Source organism: Xyrauchen texanus, chromosome 32, assembly GCF_025860055.1.
Source record: "Xyrauchen texanus isolate HMW12.3.18 chromosome 32, RBS_HiC_50CHRs, whole genome shotgun sequence".
Classification (NCBI taxonomy): domain Eukaryota; kingdom Metazoa; phylum Chordata; class Actinopteri; order Cypriniformes; family Catostomidae; genus Xyrauchen; species Xyrauchen texanus.
The window spans coordinates 31946177-31973523 of record NC_068307.1 but is presented as its reverse complement, the minus strand read 5'-3'; the positions used below and the strand labels follow the sequence as shown (position 1 = coordinate 31973523).

General features: G+C 36.7%; 3 protein-coding genes and 2 pseudogenes across 4 annotated transcripts; 2 read left to right on the top strand and 3 right to left on the bottom strand.

The window, feature by feature from the left end:
* Positions 1–3008: 3008 nt before the first annotated feature.
* On the bottom strand, positions 3009–3981 carry LOC127626010 (transcription factor HES-5-like). Its single transcript, XM_052101511.1, has 2 exons — positions 3914–3981; positions 3009–3805 (listed from the first exon to the last, which is right to left on the bottom strand). The coding sequence occupies exons 1-2, from the start codon at positions 3959–3961 to the stop codon at positions 3386–3388; spliced, it is 468 nt and encodes a 155-aa protein (XP_051957471.1). The 5' UTR covers positions 3962–3981; the 3' UTR covers positions 3009–3385.
* Positions 3982–7955: 3974 nt separating this feature from the next.
* On the bottom strand, positions 7956–8696 carry LOC127625990 (transcription factor HES-5-like; annotated as a pseudogene).
* A 10125-nt stretch (positions 8697–18821) lies between these two features.
* On the bottom strand, positions 18822–19486 carry LOC127626009 (transcription factor HES-5-like). The gene is made up of 2 exons (XM_052101510.1): positions 19419–19486; positions 18822–19310 (listed from the first exon to the last, which is right to left on the bottom strand). The coding sequence occupies exons 1-2, from the start codon at positions 19464–19466 to the stop codon at positions 18891–18893; spliced, it is 468 nt and encodes a 155-aa protein (XP_051957470.1). The 5' UTR covers positions 19467–19486; the 3' UTR covers positions 18822–18890.
* Positions 19487–21208: 1722 nt separating this feature from the next.
* On the top strand, positions 21209–26921 carry LOC127626007 (transcription factor HES-5-like). 2 transcript variants are annotated; one of them, XR_007968393.1, is made up of 3 exons: positions 21209–21263; positions 21372–22082; positions 26742–26921. XR_007968393.1 is itself a non-coding variant. In XM_052101508.1 (2 exons), exons 1-2 carry the CDS (start codon positions 21216–21218, stop codon positions 21801–21803), a joined length of 480 nt encoding a protein of 159 aa, XP_051957468.1. In that variant the 5' UTR covers positions 21209–21215; the 3' UTR covers positions 21804–22131. The 2 variants fall into 2 exon arrangements, 1 of the variants encoding a protein (XP_051957468.1); XM_052101508.1 differs by lacking the exon at positions 26742–26921 and having other exon boundaries at positions 21372–22131.
* On the top strand, positions 25878–26648 carry LOC127625989 (transcription factor HES-5-like; annotated as a pseudogene).
* Positions 26922–27347: the final 426 nt, after the last annotated feature.

Genomic DNA, 27347 nt, shown 5'->3' with positions numbered 1-27347 from the left:
TTACATTTTAAATAAATGTCTGTCCCTCTTTTTAATCCAAAGGAGAATAATATTTATATTGTTCATTGTTAGTTCATGATATCTGACAAATTAACAAATTGTACCTTATTGTAAACAAAGCGTTACAACATTTTTTTTTCTTTTTAAAATTTTTGAGTCTGGGTTTGTCTTCTTAACTCTTCATTGACATGAGCGAGAACAAGGCTGTTATGGTGTCAGATTTTTAAAATACTGAGTTTTATTGATGTTTAGTCATGCTAATGTGACTGATGTGACTCAGTGTACTAGAGCGTTCCCACACTGAACAAAAGACATGTGCCTATTTAAATGCTAATGAACGTTTGATCCTATCATGACAATTCCCCTGTGAGGCTGTTGAATGCTTGTCAGTAACCAGATAAACACTACTGAATAAAGGTTAATGCATTTGTACTAATATACATGTGGTGAAATAAATGTGGAGGTTGTTTTTCAGGTGACAGCAACTGGAGATTGAACAGAAGTTTTATGTAGAGCATGGAATAACCTTCATCTCTCAAACATCCAATAAACTGTTGAATTTCTGGAGAGATTTCACCAAAAACCCAAATTTGACTTGCAAGTGTAAAGTGACTGTAAGAAATGCAAAAGTACACAATACTTCAGCAACTGTAAAAAGACACTGTATGATGTCCATACTTCATTAACCCTTTCATCTATTCTGCTAATAAATAAACTATTCTTGAGAATAAAATTAGCACATTTATTAGGGATTAGATGACATATATCTTCTTAGAAGACTGGAGTAATATCTGCTGAAAATGGGGCTTTACTATCAAAGGTACAATAAAAAAAAGAAAATATTTTTAAGTTGTTTACTAAATTCAAATGAACTGAAGCAACACAATTCTAAAACATTCTGTCAAGAATTAATTTCATTGTTTTCTATTTAATTACAGTTGTTAACACTTGCTCACCTGGTTTGAACTTATTAACTGATAATGATTAAAATAAATTAAACTGGACCAACACAAGAAAATGTGTTAAATTAAATATTAGTACATTTAGTTTGATGAACCAAACATCATCACCGTTTGACAGCGGCAAAACAAATGCTTGAAAAGCCTGAAGCAGTCACAACATATCCAACTGCACAGCTGCCACTGATCATCTCCATAGTAACAGTGTAAGTGTCTCCTCCACATTTTGTGTTCACAATCAAAATCCTTCTAAACTTTCGTGGGACCGCAGAGAGCACACATACATCACACAAGTGTTTAATCATCACCCTGAGTCCTGCAAATGAGACACAAAAACCCGCATTTATACAAAGATTCCCTAAAATTCACTTAAAAATCTTTAGTGTAGTAAATAAGACAAAATCAAATGAGATTAGAAATGATTAATAGGCTACAAATTTGAAAATCGCAATTTATGCTGAACACTTATATGCTGAAAGTAAATGTTAATACATGTTCTGATATAAAAAGGTCACTTATAGATATATGCAATATATATGACAAAAATGTCAATTTTCATAAATGTTAAATATTTTTTAAACACTTAAACTTGTACATAAATGCTCAAATGTATGAACTCTAATTGTATTTGTTTGTATATGTCCTGTGGTATAATGTTATAAGCGTTTATGGTGTAATTGCATATTAACTCCGATAGAGGGCCACCGTGTTTTTACGGCTGTGGTTACCGGGAGTGAGTGAGTGATATACATGCACGAGCTGGTTAGCAGCACGAGCTGTCAAGTGGTTCTGAGATAATCCTATCCGTGTGAGTAGTTTGTCAAATACACTACACGAGGAGGAACACTACATGTCCATACACCAGATTTAAATATCAGACCATGTAATAATGGCAACAGGCCTAATTATTGAATCCTCATTTGTGTTTTTAGTTTACAGATTTATTGTACATTTATTTTGACCTTAGATAATTTTCTTGCACTGTCTGAGGCAGAATATTTTCATACAAAAATAATGAAGGGTCTTTCAATACCCACAGATTTCACCTAAAAGTATGCTATTTTAGTGTAATGGCTTATTTATTTTTTGATTGCTAACTGCATATTCAGTTATTATACACTAAAGTATTTACTGTAACTGCAAAAACTGACACTTTAAATCAATATTGAAATGCACAATTTTGACAAAAATAGTTTTAAAGTGTATAAATATATATTCCGAAGCAAATCTTGTGATAAAATATCAAATTAAGTTACAGCAAGTCATCAGACTGCACAATAAGTGACTACAGTCATCTGCTGGCTGTTACTGGCATGGCATGTTGTTCAAGTCATGTTATTTATAATTTGTTCACCAGATGGCAACAATCTGTCACACATTTATGTGAAATTCTCATATTTTCTTCATGTTTCAACTTCAAGATACTAAAAGAAGGGTAAATTAATTTTATTAGATGCTATTTTGATGATGATATTAATTAAATCTAATAACATGGAACAAAATAACACAACATTCAAAATTTTCATCTTCAAATCCAATTAATTTGTTATTATCATTATTATTATTATTATTATTATTATTATTATGTGCAGTCTGTTGTTTTGTTCTGCATATTCATTAACTATATAATCTGATGAAGCACAGACACATGAGGTAGAATCAACGTTTGATTTTATTTTCATGAATATCTGTTTTGTCATTTAGTCATAAAGTGAAAATATATCACAACATTTACTTGAAAAATTCCCAAGACACATTGTACTCTTAATAGAGCAGAATTTTAACATCGTTCAACAGTCTTCTCAAAAGACACATTTACATAATCAACACAGAAGTATTGCAGAGTTTATGATTAAACCACCATCTCTCAATATGACAATAATGATAATTAATACAAATACAATATCAATATTTGATATACATTAGTGTTTCAAGTAATGAAAAGAAAGGTCAAAACTATAACATTGCTTTCATAAAAGCAAAATCAGAATAAAAACATTTTTTAATCAAAATGAATTAAAGGTTTAATCATTAAAATCATGTGGCCGTGATCATGATAGAAAGTCTTCATTGAAGACAGAAACAAGTACTTAAAAATACATAAAAGAATGTCCCCTATATGAGATTCTGCCAAAACCTCAAGAGACACTCTTAACAAATCAATCTCTTTCAGTCCTGAGACAGGACAATAATACAGTAAAGAAAACTGTTAAATGGATCTAATGTAAAAGTCAATGTTGTCTAATATAGACGTCCGTATATTTTCCCATCTGGACCTCTTTACATGAAGTCTTCATAGAAGATAAAATCATCAGTACTTATCAGTACAAAAATCTTTTCCATAGTGGAACTGGTTCAACACTTTTTCTCAAATCGAGACACATAATTGTTTTGTGCATTCAAACATGATCAGTTCATGTCAGGTTCTACCAAGGTCTCCAGATGATGCTCTTGTTGACATTCATCTCTTTACTGAAGGTGTTCTGGTCTGAGGAGATCAGCTGAGACAGGACACTTTCCCTCCTGTTCTGCTCACATGATGTCTGCAGGTTCTGGAAGTGTTTCAGCAGTCTTCTCTGGCTCTGTGTCTTCATCTCATCTTTGGACAGGAAGTGCACAATCTCATGGACACACCTGGAGAAGCCTTGATTGACAGCATGTGAACTGGAGTCTAGAACAGACTGCTGGTGTCTCAGGAAACTGACTGTCATCTCCAGGATATCTGCTTTCTCCAGCTTGGAATCAGACTGCTGGTTGAGGAACTCTGGAGCCAGAAGACACTTGAGCTGCTCAATGCTGCTGTTGATACGTTCTCTGCGCATCTTCTCCACTATTGGCTTTCTCCACTGAAAACAACAACAAAACACGTTGAGTAAACTTGCCTTCAAAAAGCAATACGTTTGAAGATGAGACATGAAAGCTGCTGCAGTAATGTTGCTGTAATGTGAAAGTACCTTGTTGTTGAGAGGGAGATGCTCCTTTGAGATGATTGTAGGTGTCATGTCTGTATCTCTGTGCAGAGTGAGTCTGATTTGCACTGGCCGCAGCTCCTCTATTTATACTCCCAAATCTCCATATGAATGTGTGAGGCTTGAGCTTGTTGGAGTTTCTCACAGTTTGTAGCCAATGGAAGAGCTCCAACAGACAATGAGGAATGTGTGGCCGCCACATGCTCAATGATCCTCTATCAGGGGCACAAAGCCAGTGTCTCAGGGGAGCAGGTGATGGAGAGGGAATCACTGTGTGACTCTGGGAAAGTGTTGACCCTGTAGAGAGAACAGATCTGCGGCCTGATGTTCACATTAATGTCACTCAACCAGCACACGCTAGTCAACACTGTACACACGTGTGGAACGGCTGTTCATTTGAGTCTTGCATCAGTCAGACAATAAATAGTTTCAGACATTGTAGAGCATCAACAGCACTTAAAATGTGTTTTTCAAGGTGCCCCAATGAATATATTTATAGCTAAAGCTTTAGAGTTGTGTACAGTAATTCAGACACCATTGTCTCTATTGTCTCAGACTCCAGATGTGTGTTGTGTGTTTATTGTTGTTGGTCAGTGTGAGTCGAGATCTTAGATGAGGTTCCCACACTGAGTCTCTGTGTTCACATCAATGGAGCACAAAAGACATCCAGAGTCCTGAATGAAGCATTAGTGACGGCTGAAGACTCTGTCATCTATCTGACGTCACCAACCATCTGGAGGGAAACATCTGACTTGGTGCAAAAGTCATGAAGTTATTAAACACTTTTTGGTCATTTTATTTTAGTGGAAATTGTTCTGCCTGTTATTGACCTCAACTATCGAATATGCAAAACACGACACTTTGTGATACAGTACATATTATTTAATTGACATTTTTGGCTGATAAAACATGTTTGGGAATTTACTCTCTTAAGTTCCAGATGTAAAATATTTGTTTCTGTATAATATAGATTTAAAAGTACATAATGAATGTTGACAAATACATTATATTAGATTTGAATAGTGTTTTAGTTTTAAGATTTCTGTTCCCGTTGAGGAGGCTTCTACATCAATGTTGATCGATCAACATCAGGTATATCTAAATATCTATAAGTGTGTCAACTCCCTTGTGTGTTTGTCAAATATTGAGGTTGTGTTGGGGGTTTGGGATGCTAATGACACTAGAACTGTGACTCTGTTCTCTGGAGTTTTCCCACATTCGGACAGTCACAGATATACACAACAATAGAAGTGTGTCTATTCACATGATAATGAAGATTCATTCAAGACAGATTCTCACAAGCATGATGATGATGAACGTTTAGTGTTTCAATTAATTAGTTTTTTATTTATTTGAATACAATAATTCTATATAAAATCTGAGTTACTGTTTATTTTATTATATTTTTAGTGAATGAATTTGAAATAGTATAAAGCTATAATCCAATTCATTCATGTTGACCTCTGACCCCTGGTCTTTGAGTTGAGTTTTATTGTCTCTGAGGGTCTGTGAGTGAGTTTTTCTCTGGTTCTCACACTCTGTTCATTCACTGATTTTAATTACACAACAATAGACGCGTGTCTCTCACCAGCGCTTTAAGTTTAGTTCACCTGTTTAGAGAAGGACCGTGTTCTTGAATGACTTAGAATCAAATGTATTAACATTCTGAGCACCTGTGAAAAGGATGCGAGATATCAGGGATTTTGATTCCCCTTATAAAAATGTCCTGCGGTATGGTTGTGGTATTTCTATGTTTCCACACAACATCAGAACACGGCGGATTGTGACAGGATTACCACAGCACTTTCTGCTGTTCAGTATCACATGACTTTATCAACTTCACAGCCAATCAGCTCACAGTATGACACTACGGAGGTTACTATAGCAAACTTTCTGTTGAGCAGCTTTAGACAGTGTGTAGACAAGCAAGTCCTGCCATATTTATTACTTTATTATAGCTTCATATAGAATATCACATAAAACTACTAAAAAGTTCATGTTTTGTTTAAGAAACGTTCGTAAGACTATGTTAAAAAAAAACATCTTGCCGAGTTGAGTCTTTTGAATCTGTTTACCAAACAGATTCATTCAGATATGTTCAGAAACCATTTCTGTTGTTCACCTTTATGCCAGTAGACTGCGACAAATGTGTGTAATATTTTATGATTTATTAAATCATTGATTCAACTGTGTTGTTAAAATAACACTTGTTTTGGTCGTGAACGAGAATGATTTGTTCACTTGAATGATTTGTTTAAAAACACTGATTTGTTCATGAATTAAAACACTAGTGTTTGTACTCAAGTGAAGTGATATTGATTTTACCAAACGATGGAAGTACGACGAGCAGTTCATCAAATATAGATTCATGTGCATCATGTTAAATGGGTACTCTTAAAAAAGTTTTACTCCTAAAGAAATGAATATTCATTTTGAAACATATGTATAAAATCATAAGCACTCACATGTAATGAAAACTCCAGTCATATCAGTAACATTATAAAAGCTGTTTTATTCTACACGGAGAGGGTCCACCCTTGGGGGCGGCCATATTGAGATCACATGACCAGCCGAATACTACTCGATTAATCTCAGTAACATCCCTTTTATTGGACACGTTATTTTCTTGGATTAAATGAATCATGGCTGAATATGAATAGTGAATTTCTACAATGACATCTGTTAATTGGATTCATGTTGCTGTAGGTGTCACTGCAAGTCCAAATGACACAAGCAAAAAAGTTACTACTGAGTGCCCCTTTAAATAATGAACAACATCCACAGTGTGTTTTGTGCTCTGATCTGATCACAAATGACAGTTTTAAACCTGTTAAACTAATAACACACTTATAAACCAGTCAAACCAAAGAGCGAAGTCACGTTTCTAAACTTGCATCAAAAATAATTACGGCTCAGATTTATGGACAGTGGAGGATGATTTATGACTATCTGCGTCTCGTATTGAACCACAGACTGACATGCTGTGCTCTCAGAAACAGTCTCAACTATGTTAGTGAAGGTTGATATTTTCTACCGGTATGCGAACAGCATGCAAGTAATATTATTTTAATAGTTAAGGGTGTTGCTACTGTAGCATGCATTTCTTTCTCAGTGGATTTTGGGTTGAGATGGGGGTGAAAATGATGGTGGTTTCACATATTCAAAGTTGACTTACACCCATTGCAAACAATCCTTAATGTATTAAATGAATGTTTTACTATTTTTAGGCTTGTTATTATTTTTAATTTATGTCTTTTGTTTTGGGGAATTTGCAGAATGAAAAAGCACAGAGACATTTATTAAGGTCAACTGATTTTATTATCATGAATATTTGTTTTGTTGATGAGGAAATGACCTCATTTAGACATTAAGTGATAATATATCACAACATTTACTCAGAGAATTCAATTCCCCAAGACTCATGTTACTCTTAACAGAGTTTTCAGTCTTTCCAAAAGACACAATCTCATTCAACACACAGTAGCAGTGTTCATGATTACACAAACATTTCTCAATATGAAAATAATGTTAATTAAGACTTTGTTACAATAGTAACATTGGAGACTGTCACCTTAATTACAATTTCAAACATGAAATATCACAAAAACAAACAACAACAAAAACAAAAATTTTCCATTTACATTTTCCCTCAAAGAAAAATTGTTTAAAATAGATTTAAAAGCAAATTCAGATTAAATGTCAATCAAAGCAAATGAAAGATTTAATCATTAATATAATGTGTCCGTGACATTCTTAGAAAGTCTTCAAAGAAGACAGAAACATTTATGTAACAATAAATAAAATAATTTTCCCCAAAAAGGAAAAAAAGACTTTGTTTCTATTTGTGGTCAAATCTCAAAGTTATTGACATAAAGATCCACTAAATGAGATTCTGCCAAAACCTCAAGAGACACTCTTAACAAATCAATCTCTTTCAGTCCTGAGACAGGACAATAATACAGTAAAGAAAACTGTTAAATGGATCTAATGTAAAAGTCAATGTTGTCTAATATAGACGTCAGTATATTTTCCCATCTGGACCTCTTTACATGAAGTCTTCATAGAAGATAAAATCATCAGAGTACTTATCAGTACAAAAATCTTTTCCATAGTGGAACTGGTTCAACACTTTTTCTCAAATCGAGACACATAATTGTTTTGTGCATTCAAACATGATCAGTTCATGTCAGGTTCTACCAAGGTCTCCAGATGATGCTCTTGTCGACATTCATCTCTTTACTGAAGGTGTTCTGGTCTGAGGAGATCAGCTGAGACAGGACACTTTCCCTCCTGTTCTGCTCACATGATGTCTGCAGGTTCTGGAAGTGTTTCAGCAGTCTTCTCTGGCTCTGTGTCTTCATCTCATCTTTGGACAGGAAGTGCACGATCTCATGGACACACCTGGAGAAGCCTTGATTGACAGCATGTGAACTGGAGTCTAGAACAGACTGCTGGTGTCTCAGGAAACTGACTGTCATCTCCAGGATATCTGCTTTCTCCAGCTTGGAATCAGACTGCTGGTTGAGGAACTCTGGAGCCAGAAGACACTTGAGCTGCTCAATGCTGCTGTTGATACATTCTCTCGCATCTTCTCCACTATTGGCTTTCTCCACTGAAAACAACAACAAAACACGTTGAGTAAACTTGCCTTCAAAAAGCAATACGTTTGAAGATGAGACATGAATGCTGCTGCAGTAATGTTGCTGTAATGTGAATGTACCTTGTTGTTGAGAGGGAGATGCTCCTTTGAGATGATTGTAGGTGTCATGTCTGTATCTCTGTGCAGAGTGAGTCTGATTTGCACTGGCCGCAGCTCCTCTATTTATACTCCCAAATCTCCATATGAATGTGTGAGGCTTGAGCTTGTTGGAGTTTCTCACAGTTTGTAGCCAATGGAAGAGCTCCAACAGACAATGAGGAATGTGTGGCCGCCACATGCTCAATGATCCTCTATCAGGGGCACAAACACACACAGCTGCTGGAATCACAGAGACACACGCTTTCACACACTTGTGTATTCATCACATTAAATCACTCACACAATAGAAGCGTGTCGGTTCTCACAGGATTAAATCATACTGTACGTGCTGAGTGTGTTTACTCACAAGAGTAGGTGAAACTCTTTGTTAAGGCTGGACTGATTCTTTTTTCTCTAAAATTTGATAAATATTTTTCTTGATTTAAGGATGCAAATGTTTATAATTAATAGATGCAACATATATTAATCATTTTCTAACTGAAGTATGTTTAAATAAAGTTGGACCAAAATCATTTCTAAAGAAAAAATCTTTTTAAATGTAAAAACACTTGTGGAATTAATTTAATTTATCCAGGTAATTATCATGTGAATAGACACACTTCTATTGTTGTGTATATCTGTGACTGTCCGAATGTGGGAAAACTCCAGAGAACAGAGTCACAGTTCTAGTGTCATTAGCATCCCAAACCCCCAACACAACCTCAATATTTGACAAACACACAAGGGAGTTGACACACTTATAGATATTTAGATATACCTGATGTTGATCGATCAACATTGATGTAGAAGCCTCCTCAACGGGAACAAAATCTTAAAACTAAAACACTATTCAAATCTAATATAATGTATTTGTCAACATGCATCATGTACTTTTAAATCTATATTATATAGTGTGTCCATTCTGTCCATAAATATGTTTTGTGTTCCCAGAACCAGAAACCATCTGCATCAAATGTACCCTCTCTTTTCAAGTTTCATATTGAAAATGTGATTTTGTGTAATAAAATTTTTAGGAGACTTAAAGGCTAGAAAAACAGAAACTGAGTTCAATCATGTGCTAAAACATCCTGGTCAACTGAAGAGTTGTAATGATAGTACGAGATGGCAAAATTGTAAGAAATCATATAAGGCTTGTAGAAAAACAAGAGACCCTAAACCTAACCATAAATTTAATAGGAAAATAACTTTGTGTACAACAGAAGAAAGAAACATCAGAGGTTAGCAAAGTTAAAGTCTTGATCTTGTGGTCTTGGTCTCAAGACGTCTTGAGACTATATAAAGGCAATCTTGGTCTTGATCTGGGTCTCAGCTTATGGTCTTATGCTGCCTTCACGTGGTTTGGAAAATTATCGTAAATTACGAGTTTCCCACTCGGAAGTTGCACATGAATGACCTCTCAAGTTGTAATTACGACTGGGAATATCTGAGATCATTTTGATACCCAAGTTTCCGAGATGGTAGAGGTCCTAAACTTTCAACATGGCAGAGGAGAGTGCAGTTTCTGTTTTGCACGACAGGTCTTGTTAATTTTTCAGCTAATTGTTAGTGCTTGCCATTTTTGTCATATTTATTTATTTATGTCAGCAACCATTATATGCATGTTGTACATCTTTACACCGTGAAAATAGCTTGTATTCCATTATCATCAGCAAGCTAAATGGGTAATATGTATTATGGTGTCAAAATAAACGTTTCTCAGAAATATGTATGAATGAACCTGGCGTCGTCCATGTTTCCTGCACTTGAACACAACGTACTTATAACTACCACTTCCGAAGTGGGAAGTAGGATAATTCCGATAGCATATGAATGAAGCATATATCACGACTGCAATCAGTGTATTACCAGTGCACTAAATGTGATAATTATTTCAACCACTAGTTGGTGTGGCATCTTCACCATTACTGAGAATTTGCAAGTACTTCTGCCTTTGTGTCATCATGTATGCTTCATCAAGCACTGTCTCTCTCATCCAGGGTTGGACTGGGAAGAGAAATCGGCCCAGGAATTTACATGGCAACCAGCCCAAAAGTTGAGCGGCGGCGTTTTGTGGTCCGTTCTGCATAACTTTTAGCTTCATAATAATTTTAGCTTATCGTGGCCCAGCCCGATTCTTCCAATGGCCAGTCCGCCCCTGATCGGCCCCAAAGTGCGTTGGCCCACCGGGAAAATGCCCGGTATGCCAGAAAACCAGTCCAGCCCTGCTCTCATCATATGAATGTAAGTACAAGAACTATGGTCTAACAACACAAAGCAATCATTAGTTATCTACAGTGAGGAAAATAAGTATTTGAACACCCTGCTATTTTGCAAGTTCTCCCACTTGGAAATCATGGAGGGGTCTGAAATTGTCATCGTAGGTCCATGTCCACTGTGAGAGACATAATCTAAAAAAAAAATCCAGAAATCACAATGTATGATTTTTTAACTATTTATTTGTATGATACAGCTGCAAATAAGTATTTGAACACCTGAGAAAATCAATGTTAATATTTGGTACAGTAGCCTTTGTTTGCAATTACAGAGGTCAAACGTTTTCTGTAGTTTTTCATCAGGTTTGCACACACTGCAGGAGGGATTTTGGCCCACTCCTCCACACAGATCTTCTCTAGATCAGTCAGGTTTCTGGGCTGTCGCTGAGAAACACGGAGTTTGAGCTCCCTCCAAAGATTCTCTATTGGGTTTAGGTCTGGAGACTGGCTAGGCCACGCCAGAACCTTGATATGCTTCTTACAGAGCCACTCCTTGGTTATCCTGGCTGTGTGCTTCGGGTCATTGCCATGTTGTAAGACCCAGCCTCGACCCATCTTCAATGCTCTAACTGAGGGAAGGAGGTTGTTCCCCAAAATCTCGCAATACATCCTCTCCTTAATACAGTGCAGTTGCCCTGTCCCATGTGCAGAAAAACACCCCCAAAGCATGATGCTACCACCCCCATGCTTCACAGTAGGGATGGTGTTCTTGGGATGGTACTCATCATTCTTCTTCCTCCAAACACGGTTAGTGGAATTATGACCAAAAAGTTCTATTTTGGTCTCATCTGACCACATGACTTTCTCCCATGACTCCTCTGGATCATCCAAATGGTCATTGGCAAACTTAAGACGGGCCTTGACATGTGCTGGTTTAAGCAGGGGAACCTTCCGTGCCATGCATGATTTCAAACCATGACGTCTTAGTGTATTACCAACAGTAACCTTGGAAACGGTGGTCCCAGCTCTTTTCAGGTCATTGACCAGCTCCTCCCGTGTAGTTCTGGGCTGATTTCTCACCTTTCTTAGGATCATTGAGACCCCACGAGGTGAGATCTTGCATGGAGCCCCAGTCCGAGGGAGATTGACAGTCATGTTTAGCTTCTTCCATTTTCTAATGATTGCTCCAACAGTGGACCTTTTTTTTCACCAAGCTGCTTGGCAATTTCCCCGTAGCCCTTTCCAGCCTTGTGGAGGTGTACAATTTTGTCTCTAGTGTCTTTGGACAGCTCTTTGGTCTTGGCCATGTTAGTAGTTGGATTCTTACTGATTGTATGGGGTGGACAGGTGTCTTTATGCAGCTAACGACCTCAAACAGGTGCATGTAATTTAGGATAATAAATGGAGTGGAGGTGAACATTTTAAAGGCAGACTAACAGGTCTTTGAGGGTCAGAATTCTAGCTGATAGACAGGTGTTCAAATACTTATTTGCAGCTGTATCATACAAATAAATAGTTAAAAAATCATACATTGTGATTTCTGGATTTTTTTTTTAGATTATGTCTCTCACAGTGGACATGCACCTATGATGACAATTTCAGACCCCTCCATGATTTCCAAGTGGGAGAACTTGCAAAATAGCAGGGTGTTCAAATACTTATTTTCCTCACTGTATGTTAAAACATCCGTATAGAGGCCATGACTTTACTTGCAGTAGCCACGGGACCCATTAAGCTTGTTGCATTGTGGGAGTTGTAAGCGGGAGTGACAGGTATTCTTTTCTTTTTATTTTATTTTCTCCCCTTTTCTCCCCAATTTGAAATGCCCAATTCCCAATATGTTCTAAGTCCTCATGGTGGTGTAGTGACTCGCCACAATCTGGGAGGTGGAGGATGAACATCAGTTGCATCTGAGACTGTAAATATACGCGCATCTTATCACGTGGCTTGTTGAGCGTGGAGACATAGCACGTGTGGAGGCTTCATGCTATTCTCCGCGGCATCCACGCACAAATCACCATGTGCCCCACCGAGAGCGAGAACCACATTATAGTGACCATGAGGAGGTTAACCCATGTGACTCTACCCTCCCTAGCAACTGGGCCATTTTGGTTGCTTAGGAGACCTGGCTGGAGTAACTCAGCATGCCCTGGATTCAAACTCTGTGATAGTCAGTGTCAGCACTCGCTGAGATACCCAAGCCCCCAAAGAGTTGTTGGTGGGAGTAGGGCTGCACAATTATGACTTAAATCATAATTGAGGATTAATTCTCTTGATATTGAAATCACTATTAACAATATTGATTAATATAAATGTATTGTATGGTGTTTTATTTATGTAGCTACACATCCCAAAAGTGCTGAGAACTGTGTTCATGAATTTGTTTTATCGCTGTTCTATGCAGAGGCGCATTAACGCTCAGGCTTATAGGCCAGGGGCCTACAACTCCCATAGGGCCCAGCGGTAGGAGCGCGTTTAAAAGCTGGCAGCGGGAGACGCGGTTGTTGACATGGTAACAATGTGCAATCATTAAAGGTGTCTCAGTGGACCAGAATGTGAAAATAAAAAAGTGCCCCTGGTTCTATGCATCAGTAAATCAAGACAGTGACTAAATGGTCAACTTCACATTGTTCCTCTTATTAGCAGGACAAACAACTGTGATTCAAATTGTGATGAAATTATATACAGAAAGCGAGCAAAGAAAACTCCCTTTATAATCGCTGAAGTGTCAATAACTTCAGTTCAGTGTGAACTCACTGACTGACTCGCCAAAACTCCCGTTATAATCATTGAAGTTGTCTACACTGCACAATAAATAAAGAACATTCTGTTTATGCGTAGTTGTTTTAATAGATTCATTTTCCAACAATATTTTTCAATTAAGTTTCCACCTCTCTGTTTAACTTTAATTAGTGAAGAGGAATATGGCATTTTGTGTTAACATGTGAATCAGCCATGTGTGTTTTGAGTGTTAATTTATGCTAAAAATCTCATTTTGAACCAATCAGATACTGTAAATATCCACTAAGAATACATTAAGATCCTATTGGTTAAACTGAAGTGTTATTATTTAATTTACAATCTATTAACATTCTTTCAGGATTTCTTTTTTTTTTTTTTTTTTTTAAATGATGCCTGTAATACAGAGCCATATATGACACTTTTTATTTTCTTTTATTATGGTAGAAGAACAAACAGCTTTGTGGCACCTGGGGCATTTGGATTATGAAGGCATCTTGTAAAACTGGACTGTTTTCTCTATATAGCTGTCTAGAAAATGTCAGAGCCTGCAATAATCAAATTTGTATTTGAAAACTTTAAAGAAGATTCTTCACATATAAATTCAGCATCTTATTTCATTCAGATTTACTGCCTGGTTCTTAAACTGACAGATCTTGGTCTGGATCTGGGTCTTGAACAATCTAGTCTTGTTCTGGGTCTCGAGGGGTCTAGACTTGGTCTGGATCTCGAGGGGTCTAGTCTTGTTCTGGGTCTGGGTCTCAAGGGGTCTAGTCTTGGTCTGTGTCTCGACGGGTCTAATCTTTGTCTGGGTTTTGAGGGGTCTGGTCTTAGTCTGGGTCTGGGCCTCAAGGGGTCTAGTCTTGGTCTAGGTCCGGGTCTTGAGGGGTCTAGTCTCAGTCTGGGTCTTGAGGTATTTAGTCTTGGTCTGGGTCTTGAGGGGTCTAGTCTTGTTCTGGGTCTCAAGGGGTCTAGTCTTGGTCTGGGTTTCGAGGAGTCTAGTCAGTCTGGGTCTTGAGGGGTCTAGTCTTGGACTGGGTCTCGAGGGGTTTAGTCTTGTTCTGGGTCTGGGTCTCGAGGGGTCTAGTCTTTTTTGGGTCTGGGTCTCCAGAGGTCTAGTCTTAGTCTGGATCTCTAGGGATTTAGTTTTGGTCTGGGTCTCGAGGGGTTTAGTCTTGGTCTGGTTCTTGGATGATCTGGTCCTGACTACACCTCTAGTAATGAGATGAAGGAAGCGTAATACAGGTTATTAATTTAAATCAGTCATATTTATTGCAAAAATAAATATGGAATGAGTAATCAAATTTGTTCACAGGCATTTCCATCTTAAAATAAAGTTATGAATAGGAGTTTAGATACAATTTGAAATTCTGTTTGATATGTGGTTGGTCTCAATATGAATAAAAGTTTTACGATTTCGCCATCTTGTAGAAATTATTACGAGTATTCATAAGGCTATGTTGTTTTATTATCACTCATTCCTTGAAATTAAAAATATTGAGTCACTTGACGATATAACTGTGTGTTGAACATCTTGTGGGAACTTGAAATGTCTTGAGTACCCACATTCATAAAGATGAATATGAGTGACCTTACTGGCAGATGGCAGTGAAGAGAACGTCCCATCTATTCACTGAACACAGAAAATCATCCACACGTTATTGTTCAAAATTCTGAGGCTTCTGATTGGCTGAGATGAGTGAGATGCTCCTCTGTCAGTATAAATGGAAGATGAAGATGAAGGATCCATCAGACAAGATCTTTACTTCAACAGAGACAACAGCTCCTGCAGGAACATTTCACACTGAAGACCTTCAAGAACTTCAACAGGCATCAGTATCAGTCATGGCAACCTACATGGACATGTCTTTCCAGAACAACATCAAGATTCAACATGTTCAACATGCAATTAGGCCTGAAACCGTTATAAACGGCTCCATTTCTGAATACATTTCCATTATTATCACCATTGTATCCAAGTTAAATATATTTGAAATGAACATCAACTAAAAGAGATTCTGTGCTTGTTTTCAGATGTGTTCTTATGAGCTTGGAAAGAAAGTGTGGAAGCAGTTTGGAGAAACTCAAGTGTGCTCTTGGAGAGTATCTTCTGAATGGCACCTCCACCTCAGATATTTTGGAGAGGGTTGTGTCTTTCATCACCTTGAAAAGAGTTTTACTTTCACATGACGGCTACTCCAAATATACATGTGATATCCTCCGTCTTTTCCCTGATCACACAGAGGGTGTAGTTGCATTATGCTCTGAAGAATGAACATCACTTGAAGATGATGATGATGTCATAAACAACAAAAGCTCTTCCCCCAAACAACTCTTTTCAAATACAGAACATAAATAAATAAACCTTGAACTATAATGTCATTTAACAAATGATTATACTTTAATAGTGACTTTTGAAAAGATATTTTTCTGTGAAAAATATAGTGTAAAGTAAATCAATAATAATTCTTTTTTTTTGGCAGGGGTGCCAAATCCCCAATGTGCTCTATGTCCTCATGGTGGCCTAGTGACTCAACTCAATCTGGGTGGCGGAGGACGAATCTCAGTTGCCTCCACGTCTGAGACAGTCAATCCGCGCATCCTATCACGTGGCTTGTTGAGCATTTTACCACGGAGACCTACCACATGTGGAGGCTTCATGTTATTCTCCGCGGCATCCACGTACAACTCCCTAGCAACCGGGACAATTGGTTGCTTTGGAGACCTGGCTGGAGTCACTCAGCACACCCCTGGATTTGAACTTGCAACTCCAGGAGTTGTAGTCAGTGTCTTCACTCGCTGAGCTACCCAAACCCCCAAAAGAAAATTAAATCTATATTTACGATCAATTATTTGCATTGTATGCATTGTTATTAGCATTTACACTGCTACATGTTTTTAAGAATGTGTAATTTATGTTGTTGTTTGTAAATGATTGATGTGCACTTGTATTTGACTTTATGCCACTTGTGTTTTAATTTTAAACATTCACATGGCGTAAGATTTTAAACCAAAACTCCTTTTAATGGGAGTAAATGTTGTACAAATATTGTAGTTCATATCTGTTAATTCTGTAATGATATGTACATTATATTAAAACATACAAATTGACAATGCTGTCCAAAATGAAGAAAATAAACACATAAACGACATTTGTTTATTCCGTCTCTTATCTGTAATGCTATATATTATTAGGATTTACCGCCACACTCATATTCACAACCGATACATACATTCAGCTTTGAATTTCTAAGGAAAGTCACAAACTCAAATTAGATAAAAGATACAAATCTAATGTTAAAAATTCTGAAAAGTGTTCAAAATATAAACACATTTCAGCGCTGTTGAGGCAAAATGATCGCATGGAGTCAACATGTTTATATCGAATGTTCCAGTTGACATTGACATATTTCAATATTCAAGACCTTTTATACTATAATTTCTCCTCCTTGTCCAGAAGGTGCAACAAACTCTTAAACCGATTCTTTGAAGAAGAAAAATCTCCTTTGTGCTCTTTTTTAATCTAAAGTTGAGCTTGCTGTTTTATTGTTTTTATGTTTTAACAAATTGGTGCAGATTACAGATACTATGATAGTTCTTTCAGATATTCATTCAAACTATTTTAATTTTGATTACACTTCAATATCGCTTTGTCTTCTGGGTAAATTTCATATTCACAAAGACAGAGTTACACATATCCTAATTAAATAATATTTTCTGCTGAAGTGCCTTTTTGCCTCCTTAGAGAAAATGTCTAGACCTCTTAATACCAAAGCATCTAAATATTTAATATTTACCTGTAATATTCTTAAGGCTTTCATAAATAAATGTAATTCTTATCCATAATTTATGATGTATTATTATTATTATATATTGTGATCTGTTAATGGTTGGTATAATAATGAAAAAATATATACAAATAATAATAATAAAATCATTTTTGGGTGAACAACTCGATTTTGGCGCGATCTGTGAACATTTTACCAGGAAACTGGAGGTCACACGTGCTCACACGTTCAAAACACTTCCCGCTGTGGCCACTTGGGGTCTTTGCTTGAATTTCATCATCATGCTGTCACCAAATTCACATTGAGATCAGACTGGATTAGAATAGAATTGTTGTTTACAACCTAATTATATTTTCAGGATAAATACACTGAATATTTGAGTTCATCTTTTTTAATTCAAGATCTTCTGAATGACCTATATTTCACCTTTTCATGCAGCAGCATTACATTCAAACATTTGAAAGTTTGTGGCATTTTACTGTTTGTTCTCCTCAATGATTCATACTGTATTATATATGAATCCTTATTTAAATTCAGTTTTTTTACAGTTCATTTTGTGTAGCTACCAATCACATGCTCATTGACTTGAATAACCAGCTAAATATAAAGAAAACTAACTTCCAATTTTCTTGAGAAAGGTTTGCTTATCGAAACTGCCTGAGGTTAAGGTTTACACTATATGCAAATACAATATGTGAGATTATATTAATAAAACAGTCTTTAATGAGTTCTAGCACACTTCAAAATCTATGAATCCTGTATAATGGGAAAATTATATAATGAAATAATAACTGAGTGTCGGCTACTAAAATAGAGAGAGAAACACAAAAAACATATGAAAAGATGTTCATTTGATTGTTTTATTTCACAGCAGAAATACATTCACTGAACTGGTTTAGACTTTTAAAACTTAAAAATCGCCTTCATGGAAGGAAACAAATGATCACATGATCAATTTAAATCACACATATCAGTTTGACAAATTCACAAACAAAGATTTTCATGACAATATAAAACTTCACAGAAGACATAATGATGACAACTTTATACAGTTAAGAAAAAGATATGAAATGCAAAGTTTCTATAGGCTGATAATCACAGAAATAGTAGAAATTGAGCCCAATTTGAGCCATTTGATATAAACAGCACAGAATTTATAATAGAGCAAAATTCATATCAAGAAATGTTTAATATTAAAACTTTCTGTGCAAATTTCCTCTGTATCAACTTTGAGAAGAAAACTTCTGTATGTTATAAACATTGGAAAATCAAGCATCTTTTAAAGAGTCAATGTTGTCTAATATAGACGTCAGTATATTTTCCCATCTGGACCTCTTTACATGAAGTCTTCATAGAAGATAAAATCATCAGAGTACTTATCAGTACAAAAATCTTTTCCATAGTGGAACTGGTTCAACACCTTTTCTCAAATCGAGACACATAATTGTTTTGTGCATTCAAACATGATCAGTTCATGTCAGGTTCTACCAAGGTCTCCAGATGATGCTCTTGTTGACATTCATCTCTTTACTGAAGGTGTTCTGGTCTGAGGAGATCAGCTGAGACAGGACACTTTCCCTCCTGTTCTGCTCACATGATGTCTGCAGGTTCTGGAAGTGTTTCAGCAGTCTTCTCTGGCTCTGTGTCTTCATCTCATCTTTGGACAGGAAGTGCACAATCTCATGGACACACCTGGAGAAGCCTTGATTGACAGCATGTGAACTGGAGTCTAGAACAGACTGCTGGTGTCTCAGGAAACTGACTGTCATCTCCAGGATATCTGCTTTCTCCAGCTTGGAATCAGACTGCTGGTTGAGGAACTCTGGAGCCAGAAGACACTTGAGCTGCTCAATGCTGCTGTTGATACGTTCTCTGCGCATCTTCTCCACTATTGGCTTTCTCCACTGAAAACAACAACAAAACACGTTGAGTAAACTTGCCTTCAAAAAGCAATACGTTTGAAGATGAGACATGAAAGCTGCTGCAGTAATGTTGCTGTAATGTGAAAGTACCTTGTTGTTGAGAGGGAGATGCTCCTTTGAGATGATTGTAGGTGTCATGTCTGTATCTCTGTGCAGAGTGAGTCTGATTTGCACTGGCCACAGCTCCTCTATTTATACTCCCAAATCTCCATATGAATGTGTGAGGCTTGAGCTTGTTGGAGTTTCTCACAGTTTGTAGCCAATGGAAGAGCTCCAACAGACAATGAGGAATGTGTGGCCGCCACATGCTCAATGATCCTCTATCAGGGGCACAAAGCCAGTGTCTCAGGGGAGCAGGTGATGGAGAGGGAATCACTGTGTGACTCTGGGAAAGTGTTGACCCTGTAGAGAGAACAGATCTGCGGCCTGATGTTCACATTAATGTCACTCAACCAGCACACGCTAGTCAACACTGTACACACGTGTTGAACGGCTGTTCATTTGAGTCTTGCATCAGTCAGACAATAAATAGTTTCAGACATTGTAGAGCATCAACAGCACTTAAAATGTGTTTTTCAAGGTGCCCCAATGAATATATTTATAGCTAAAGCTTTAGAGTTGTGTACAGTAATTCAGATACCATTGTCTCTATTGTCTCAGACTCCAGATGTGTGTTGTGTGTTTATTGTTGTTGGTCAGTGTGAGTCGAGATCTTAGATGAGGTTCCCACACTGAGTCTCTGTGTTCACATCAATGGAGCACAAAAGACATCCAGAGTCCTGAATGAAGCATTAGTGACGGCTGAAGACTCTGTCATCTATCTTACGTCACCAACCATCTGGAGGGAAATATCCTGACAAGAAAAAATGTATTTAGTCACATTATCCATGTAAGGCCATTGGATGATCTGATGGAATATTCAAAACATTTCTGCAAATTTATTTGACCTTTTAGGAGATATTTTTAATAACATTGCATAGAAAATGTAAGATAGAATCAACATTATTCATCCTCTTTAATATATCAGTTAAGGCACCTTCATAGCCACAATATATTTACATGTTTTATAGTTAAAAAGGTAAACAAGTAGCCTATCACATATCATGATTAAACATCTGTACTGAGAAAGTGTGTCTTTTCCCACATGACTCTTTATAAGTGTGTCAACTCCCTTGTGTGTTTGTCAAATATTGAGGTTGTGTTGGGGGTTTGGGATGCTAATGACACTAGAACTGTGACTCTGTTCTCTGGAGTTTTCCCACATTCGGACAGTCACAGATATACACAACAATAGAAGTGTGTCTATTCACATGATAATTACCTGGATAAATTAAATTAATTCCACAAGAGTTTTTACATTTAAAAATAGTTTTTCTTTAGAAATGATTTTGGTCCAACTTGATTTAAACATACTTCAGTTAAAAATGATTAATATATGTTGCATCTATTAATTATAAACATTTGCATCCTTAAATCAAGAAAAAATATTTATCAAATTTTAGAGAAAAAAAGAATCAGTCCAGCCTTAACAAAGAGTTTCACCTACTCTTGTGAGTAAACACACTCAGCACGTACAGTATGATTTAATCCTGTGAGAACCGACACGCTTCTATTGTGTGAGTGATTTAATGTGATGAATACACAAGTGTGTGAAAGCGTGTGTCTCTGTGATTCCAGCAGCTGTGTGTGTTTGTGCCCCTGATAGAGGATCATTGAGCATGTGGCGGCCACACATTCCTCATTGTCTGTTGGAGCTCTTCCATTGGCTACAAACTGTGAGAAACTCCAACAAGCTCAAGCCTCACACATTCATATGGAGATTTGGGAGTATAAATAGAGGAGCTGCGGCCAGTGCAAATCAGACTCACACTGCACAGAGATACAGACATGACACCTACAATCATCTCAAAGGAGCATCTCCCTCTCAACAACAAGGTACATTCACATTACAGCAACATTACTGCAGCAGCTTTCATGTCTCATCTTCAAACGTATTGCTTTTTGAAGGCAAGTTTACTCAACGTGTTTTGTTGTTGTTTTCAGTGGAGAAAGCCAATAGTGGAGAAGATGCGCAGAGAACGTATCAACAGCAGCATTGAGCAGCTCAAGTGTCTTCTGGCTCCAGAGTTCCTCAACCAGCAGTCTGATTCCAAGCTGGAGAAAGCAGATATCCTGGAGATGACAGTCAGTTTCCTGAGACACCAGCAGTCTGTTCTAGACTCCAGTTCACATGCTGTCAATCAAGGCTTCTCCAGGTGTGTCCATGAGATCGTGCACTTCCTGTCCAAAGATGAGATGAAGACACAGAGTCAGAGAAGACTGCTGAAACACTTCCAGAACCTGCAGACATCATGTGAGCAGAACAGGAGGGAAAGTGTCCTGTCTCAGCTGATCTCCTCAGACCAGAACACCTTCAGTAAAGAGATGAATGTCAACAAGAGCATCATCTGGAGACCTTGGCAGAACCTGACATGAACTGATCATGTTTGAATGCACAAAACAATTATGTGTCTCGATTTGAGAAAAAGTGTTGAACCAGTTCCACTATGGAAAAGATTTTTGTACTGATAAGTACTCTGATGATTTTATCTTCTATGAAGACTTCATGTAAAGAGGTCCAGATGGGAAAATATACGGACGTCTATATTAGACAACATTGACTTTTACATTAGATCCATTTAACAGTTTTCTTTACTGTATTATTGTCCTGTCTCAGGACTGAAAGAGATTGATTTGTTAAGAGTGTCTCTTGAGGTTTTGGCAGAATTTCATATAGGGGATCTTTATGTCAATAACTTTGAGATTTGACCACAAATAGAAACAAAGTCTTTTTTTCCTTTTTGGGGAAAATTATTTTATTTATTGTTACATAAATGTTTCTGTCTTCTTTGAAGACTTTCTAAGAATGTCACGGACACATTATATTAATGATTAAATCTTTCATTTGCTTTGATTGACATTTAATCTGAATTTGCTTTTAAATCTATTTTAAACAATTTTTCTTTGAGGGAAAATGTAAATGGAAAATTTTTGTTTTTGTTGTTGTTTGTTTTTGTGATATTTCATGTTTGAAATTGTAATTAAGGTGACAGTCTCCAATGTTACTATTGTAACAAAGTCTTAATTAACATTATTTTCATATTGAGAAATGTTTGTGTAATCATGAACACTGCTACTGTGTGTTGAATGAGATTGTGTCTTTTGAAAGACTGAAAACTCTGTTAAGAGTAACATGAGTCTTGGGGAATTGAATTCTCTGAGTAAATGTTGTGATATATTATCACTTAATGTCTAAATGAGGTAATTTCCTCATCAACAAAACAAATATTCATGATAATAAAATCAGTTGACCTTAATAAATGTCTCTGTGCTTTTTCATTCTGCAAATTCCCCAAAACAAAAGACATAAATTAAAAATAATAACAAGCCTAAAAATAGTAAAACATTCATTTAATACATTAAGGATTGTTTGCAATGGGTGTAAGTCAACTTTGAATATGTGAAACCACCATCATTTTCACCCCCATCTCAACCCAAAATCCACTGAGAAAGAAATGCATGCTACAGTAGCAACACCCTTAACTATTAAAATAATATTACTTAATGTGTGCATGCTGTTCGCATACCGGTAGAAAATATCAACATTCACTAACATAGTTGAGACTGTTCCTGAGAGCACAGCATGTCAGTCTGTGGTTCAATACGAGACGCAGATAGTCATAAATCATCCTCCACTGTCCATAAATCTAATTATTTTTGATGCGAGTTTAGTTTAGTTTGACTAGTCTGGTTTATAAGTGTGTTATTAGTTTAACAGGTTTAAAACTGTCATTTGTGATCAGATCAGAGCACAAAACACACTGTGGATGTTGTTCATTATTTAAAGGGGCACTCAGTAGTAACTTTTTTGCTTGTGTCATTTGGACTTGCAGTGACACCTACAGCAACATGAATCCAATTAACAGATGTCATTGTAGAAATTCACTACTCATATTCAGCCATGATTCATTTAATCCAAGAAAATAACGTGTCCAATAAAAGGGATGTTACTGAGATTAATCGAGTAGTATTCGGCTGGTCATGTGATCTCAATATGGCCGCCCCAAGGGTGGACCCTCTCCTGTAGAATAAAACAGCTTTTATAATGTTACTGATATGACTGGAGTTTTCATTACATGTGAGTGCTTATGATTTTATACATATGTTTCAAAATGAATATTCATTTCTTTAGGAGTAAAACTTTTTTAAGAGTACCCATTTAACATGATGCACATGAATCTATATTTGATGAACTGTTCGTCGTACTTCCATCGTTTGGTAAAATCAATATCACTTCACTTGAGTACAAACACTAGTGTTTTAATTCATGAACAAATCAGTGTTTTTAAACAAATCATTCAAGTGAACAAATCATTCTCGTTCACGACCAAAACAAGTGTTATTTTAACAACACAGTTGAATCAATGATTTAATAAATCATAAAATATTACACATATTTGTCGCAGTCTACTGGCATAAAGGTGAACAACAGAAATGGTTTCTGAACATATCTGAATGAATCTGTTTGGTAAACAGATTCAAAAGACTCAACTCGGCAAGATGTTTTTTTTTAACATAGTCTTACGAACGTTTCTTAAACAAAACATGAACTTTTTAGTAGTTTTATGTGATATTCTATATGAAGCTATAATAAAGTAATAAATATGGCAGGACTTGCTTGTCTACACACTGTCTAAAGCTGCTCAACAGAAAGATTGCTATAGTAACCTCCGTAGTGTCATACTGTGAGCTGATTGGCTGTGAAGTTGATAAATTCATGTGATACTGAACAGCAGAAAGTGCTGTGGTAATCCTGTCACAATCCGCCGTGTTCTGATGTTGTGTGGAAACATAGAAATACCACAACCATACCACAGGACATTTTTATAAGGGGAATCAAAATCCCTGATATCTCGCATCCTTTTCACAGGTGCTCAGAATGTTAATACATTTGATTCTAAGTCATTCAAAGAACACGGTCCTTCTCTAAACAGGTGAACTAAACTTAAAGCGCTGGTGAGAGACACGCGTCTATTGTTGTGTAATTAAAATCAGTGAATGAACAGAGTGTGAGAACCAGAGAAAAACTCACTCACAGACCCTCAGAGACAATAAAACTCAACTCAAAGACCAGGGGTCAGAGGTCAACATGAATGAATTGGATTATAGCTTTATACTATTTCAAATTCATTCACTAAAAATATAATAAAATAAACAGTAACTCAGATTTTATATAGAATTATTGTATTCAAATAAATAAAAAAACTAATTAATTGAAACACTAAACGTTCATCATCATCATGCTTGTGAGAATCTGTCTTGAATGAATCTTCATTATCATGTGAATAGACACACTTCTATTGTTGTGTATATCTGTGACTGTCCGAATGTGGGAAAACTCCAGAGAACAGAGTCACAGTTCTAGTGTCATTAGCATCCCAAACCCCCAACACAACCTCAATATTTGACAAACACACAAGGGAGTTGACACACTTATAAAGAGTCATGTGGGAAAAGACACACTTTCTCAGTACAGATGTTTAATCATGATATGTGATAGGCTACTTGTTTACCTTTTTAACTATAAAACATGTAAATATATTGTGGCTATGAAGGTGCCTTAACTGATATATTAAATAGGATGAATAATGTTGATTCTATCTTACATTTTCTATGCAATGTTATTAAAAATATCTCCTAAAAGGTCAAATAAATTTGCAGAAATTTTTTGAATTTTCCATCAGATCATCCAGTCTTACATGGATAATGTGACTAAATAAATTTTTTCTTGTCAGGATATTTCCCTCCAGATGGTTGGTGACGTCAGATAGATGACAGAGTCTTCAGCCGTCACTAATGCTTCATTCAGGACTCTGGATGTCTTTTGTGCTCCATTGATGTGAACACAGAGACTCAGTGTGGGAACCTCATCTAAGATCTCGACTCACACTGACCAACAACAATAAACACACAACACACATCTGGAGTCTGAGACAATAGAGACAATGGTGTCTGAATTACTGTACACAACTCTAAAGCTTTAGCTATAAATATATTCATTGGGGCACCTTGAAAAACACATTTTAAGTGCTGTTGATGCTCTACAATGTCTGAAACTATTTATTGTCTGACTGATGCAAGACTCAAATGAACAGCCGTTCCACACGTGTGTACAGTGTTGACTAGCGTGTGCTGGTTGAGTGACATTAATGTGAACATCAGGCCGCAGATCTGTTCTCTCTACAGGGTCAACACTTTCCCAGAGTCACACAGTGATTCCCTCTCCATCACCTGCTCCCCTGAGACACTGGCTTTGTGCCCCTGATAGAGGATCATTGAGCATGTGGCGGCCACACATTCCTCATTGTCTGTTGGAGCTCTTCCATTGGCTACAAACTGTGAGAAACTCCTACAAGCTCAAGCCTCACACATTCATATGGAGATTTGGGAGTATAAATAGAGGAGCTGTGGCCAGTGCAAATCAGACTCACTCTGCACAGAGATACAGACATGACACCTACAATCATCTCAAAGGAGCATCTCCCTCTCAACAACAAGGTACTTTCACATTACAGCAACATTACTGCAGCAGCTTTCATGTCTCATCTTCAAACGTATTGCTTTTTGAAGGCAAGTTTACTCAACGTGTTTTGTTGTTGTTTTCAGTGGAGAAAGCCAATAGTGGAGAAGATGCTAGAGAACGTATCAACAGCAGCATTGAGCAGCTCAAGTGTCTTCTGGCTCCAGAGTTCCTCAACCAGCAGTCTGATTCCAAGCTGGAGAAAGCAGATATCCTGGAGATGACAGTCAGTTTCCTGAGACACCAGCAGTCTGTTCTAGACTCCAGTTCACATGCTGTCAATCAAGGCTTCTCCAGGTGTGTCCATGAGATCGTGCACTTCCTGTCCAAAGATGAGATGAAGACACAGAGTCAGAGAAGACTGCTGAAACACTTCCAGAACCTGCAGACATCATGTGAGCAGAACAGGAGGGAAAGTGTCCTGTCTCAGCTGATCTCCTCAGACCAGAACACCTTCAGTAAAGAGATGAATGTCAACAAGAGCATCATCTGGAGACCTTGGCAGAACCTGACATGAACTGATCATGTTTGAATGCACAAAACAATTATGTGTCTCGATTTGAGAAAAAGTGTTGAACCAGTTCCACTATGGAAAAGATTTTTGTACTGATAAGTACTGATGATTTTATCTTCTATGAAGACTTCATGTAAAGAGGTCCAGATGGGAAAATATACGGACGTCTATATTAGACAACATTGACTCTTACATTAGATCCATTTAACAGTTTTCTTTACTGTATTATTGTCCTGTCTCAGGACTGAAAGAGATTGATTTGTTAAGAGTGTCTCTTGAGGTTTTGGCAGAATCTCATATAGGGGACATTCTTTTATGTATTTTTAAGTACTTGTTTCTGTCTTCAATGAAGACTTTCTATCATGATCACGGCCACATGATTTTAATGATTAAACCTTTAATTCATTTTGATTAAAAAATGTTTTTATTCTGATTTTGCTTTTATGAAAGCAATGTTATAGTTTTGACCTTTCTTTTTCATTACTTGAAACACTATTGTATCAAATATTGATATTGTATTTGTATTAATTATCGTTATTGTCATATTGAGAGATGGTGGTTTAATCATAAACTCTGCAATACTTCTGTGTTGATTATGTAAATGTGTCTTTTGAGAAGACTGTTGAACGATGTTAAAACTCTGCTCTATTAAGAGTACAATGTGTCTTGGGAATTTTTCAAGTAAATGTTGTGATATATTTTCACTTTATGACTAAATGACAAAACAGATATTCATGAAAATAAAATCAAACGTTGATTCTACCTCATGTCTCTGTGCTTCATCAGATTATATAGTTAATGAATATGCAGAACAAAACAACAGACTGCACATAATAATAATAATATACATTCTTATAATAACTTAAATATTGAACATCACATGTGA

What these genes read in the sequence shown, in the direction of transcription:
- LOC127626010 (XM_052101511.1), bottom strand. Translation starts at nt 3,961, where the DNA reads ATGACACCTACAATCATCTCAAAGGAGCATCTCCCTCTCAACAACAAG. An exon ending in ATCTCCCTCTCAACAACAAG is followed by an intron (nt 3,806 to 3,913) that starts GTACTTTCACAT and finishes TGTTGTTTTCAG; the next exon opens with TGGAGAAAGCCAATAGTGGA.
- LOC127626007 (XM_052101508.1), top strand. Translation starts at nt 21,216, where the DNA reads ATGACACCTACAATCATCTCAAAGGAGCATCTCCCTCTCAACAACAAG. An exon ending in ATCTCCCTCTCAACAACAAG is followed by an intron (nt 21,264 to 21,371) that starts GTACATTCACAT and finishes TGTTGTTTTCAG; the next exon opens with TGGAGAAAGCCAATAGTGGA.
- LOC127626009 (XM_052101510.1), bottom strand. Translation starts at nt 19,466, where the DNA reads ATGACACCTACAATCATCTCAAAGGAGCATCTCCCTCTCAACAACAAG. An exon ending in ATCTCCCTCTCAACAACAAG is followed by an intron (nt 19,311 to 19,418) that starts GTACTTTCACAT and finishes TGTTGTTTTCAG; the next exon opens with TGGAGAAAGCCAATAGTGGA.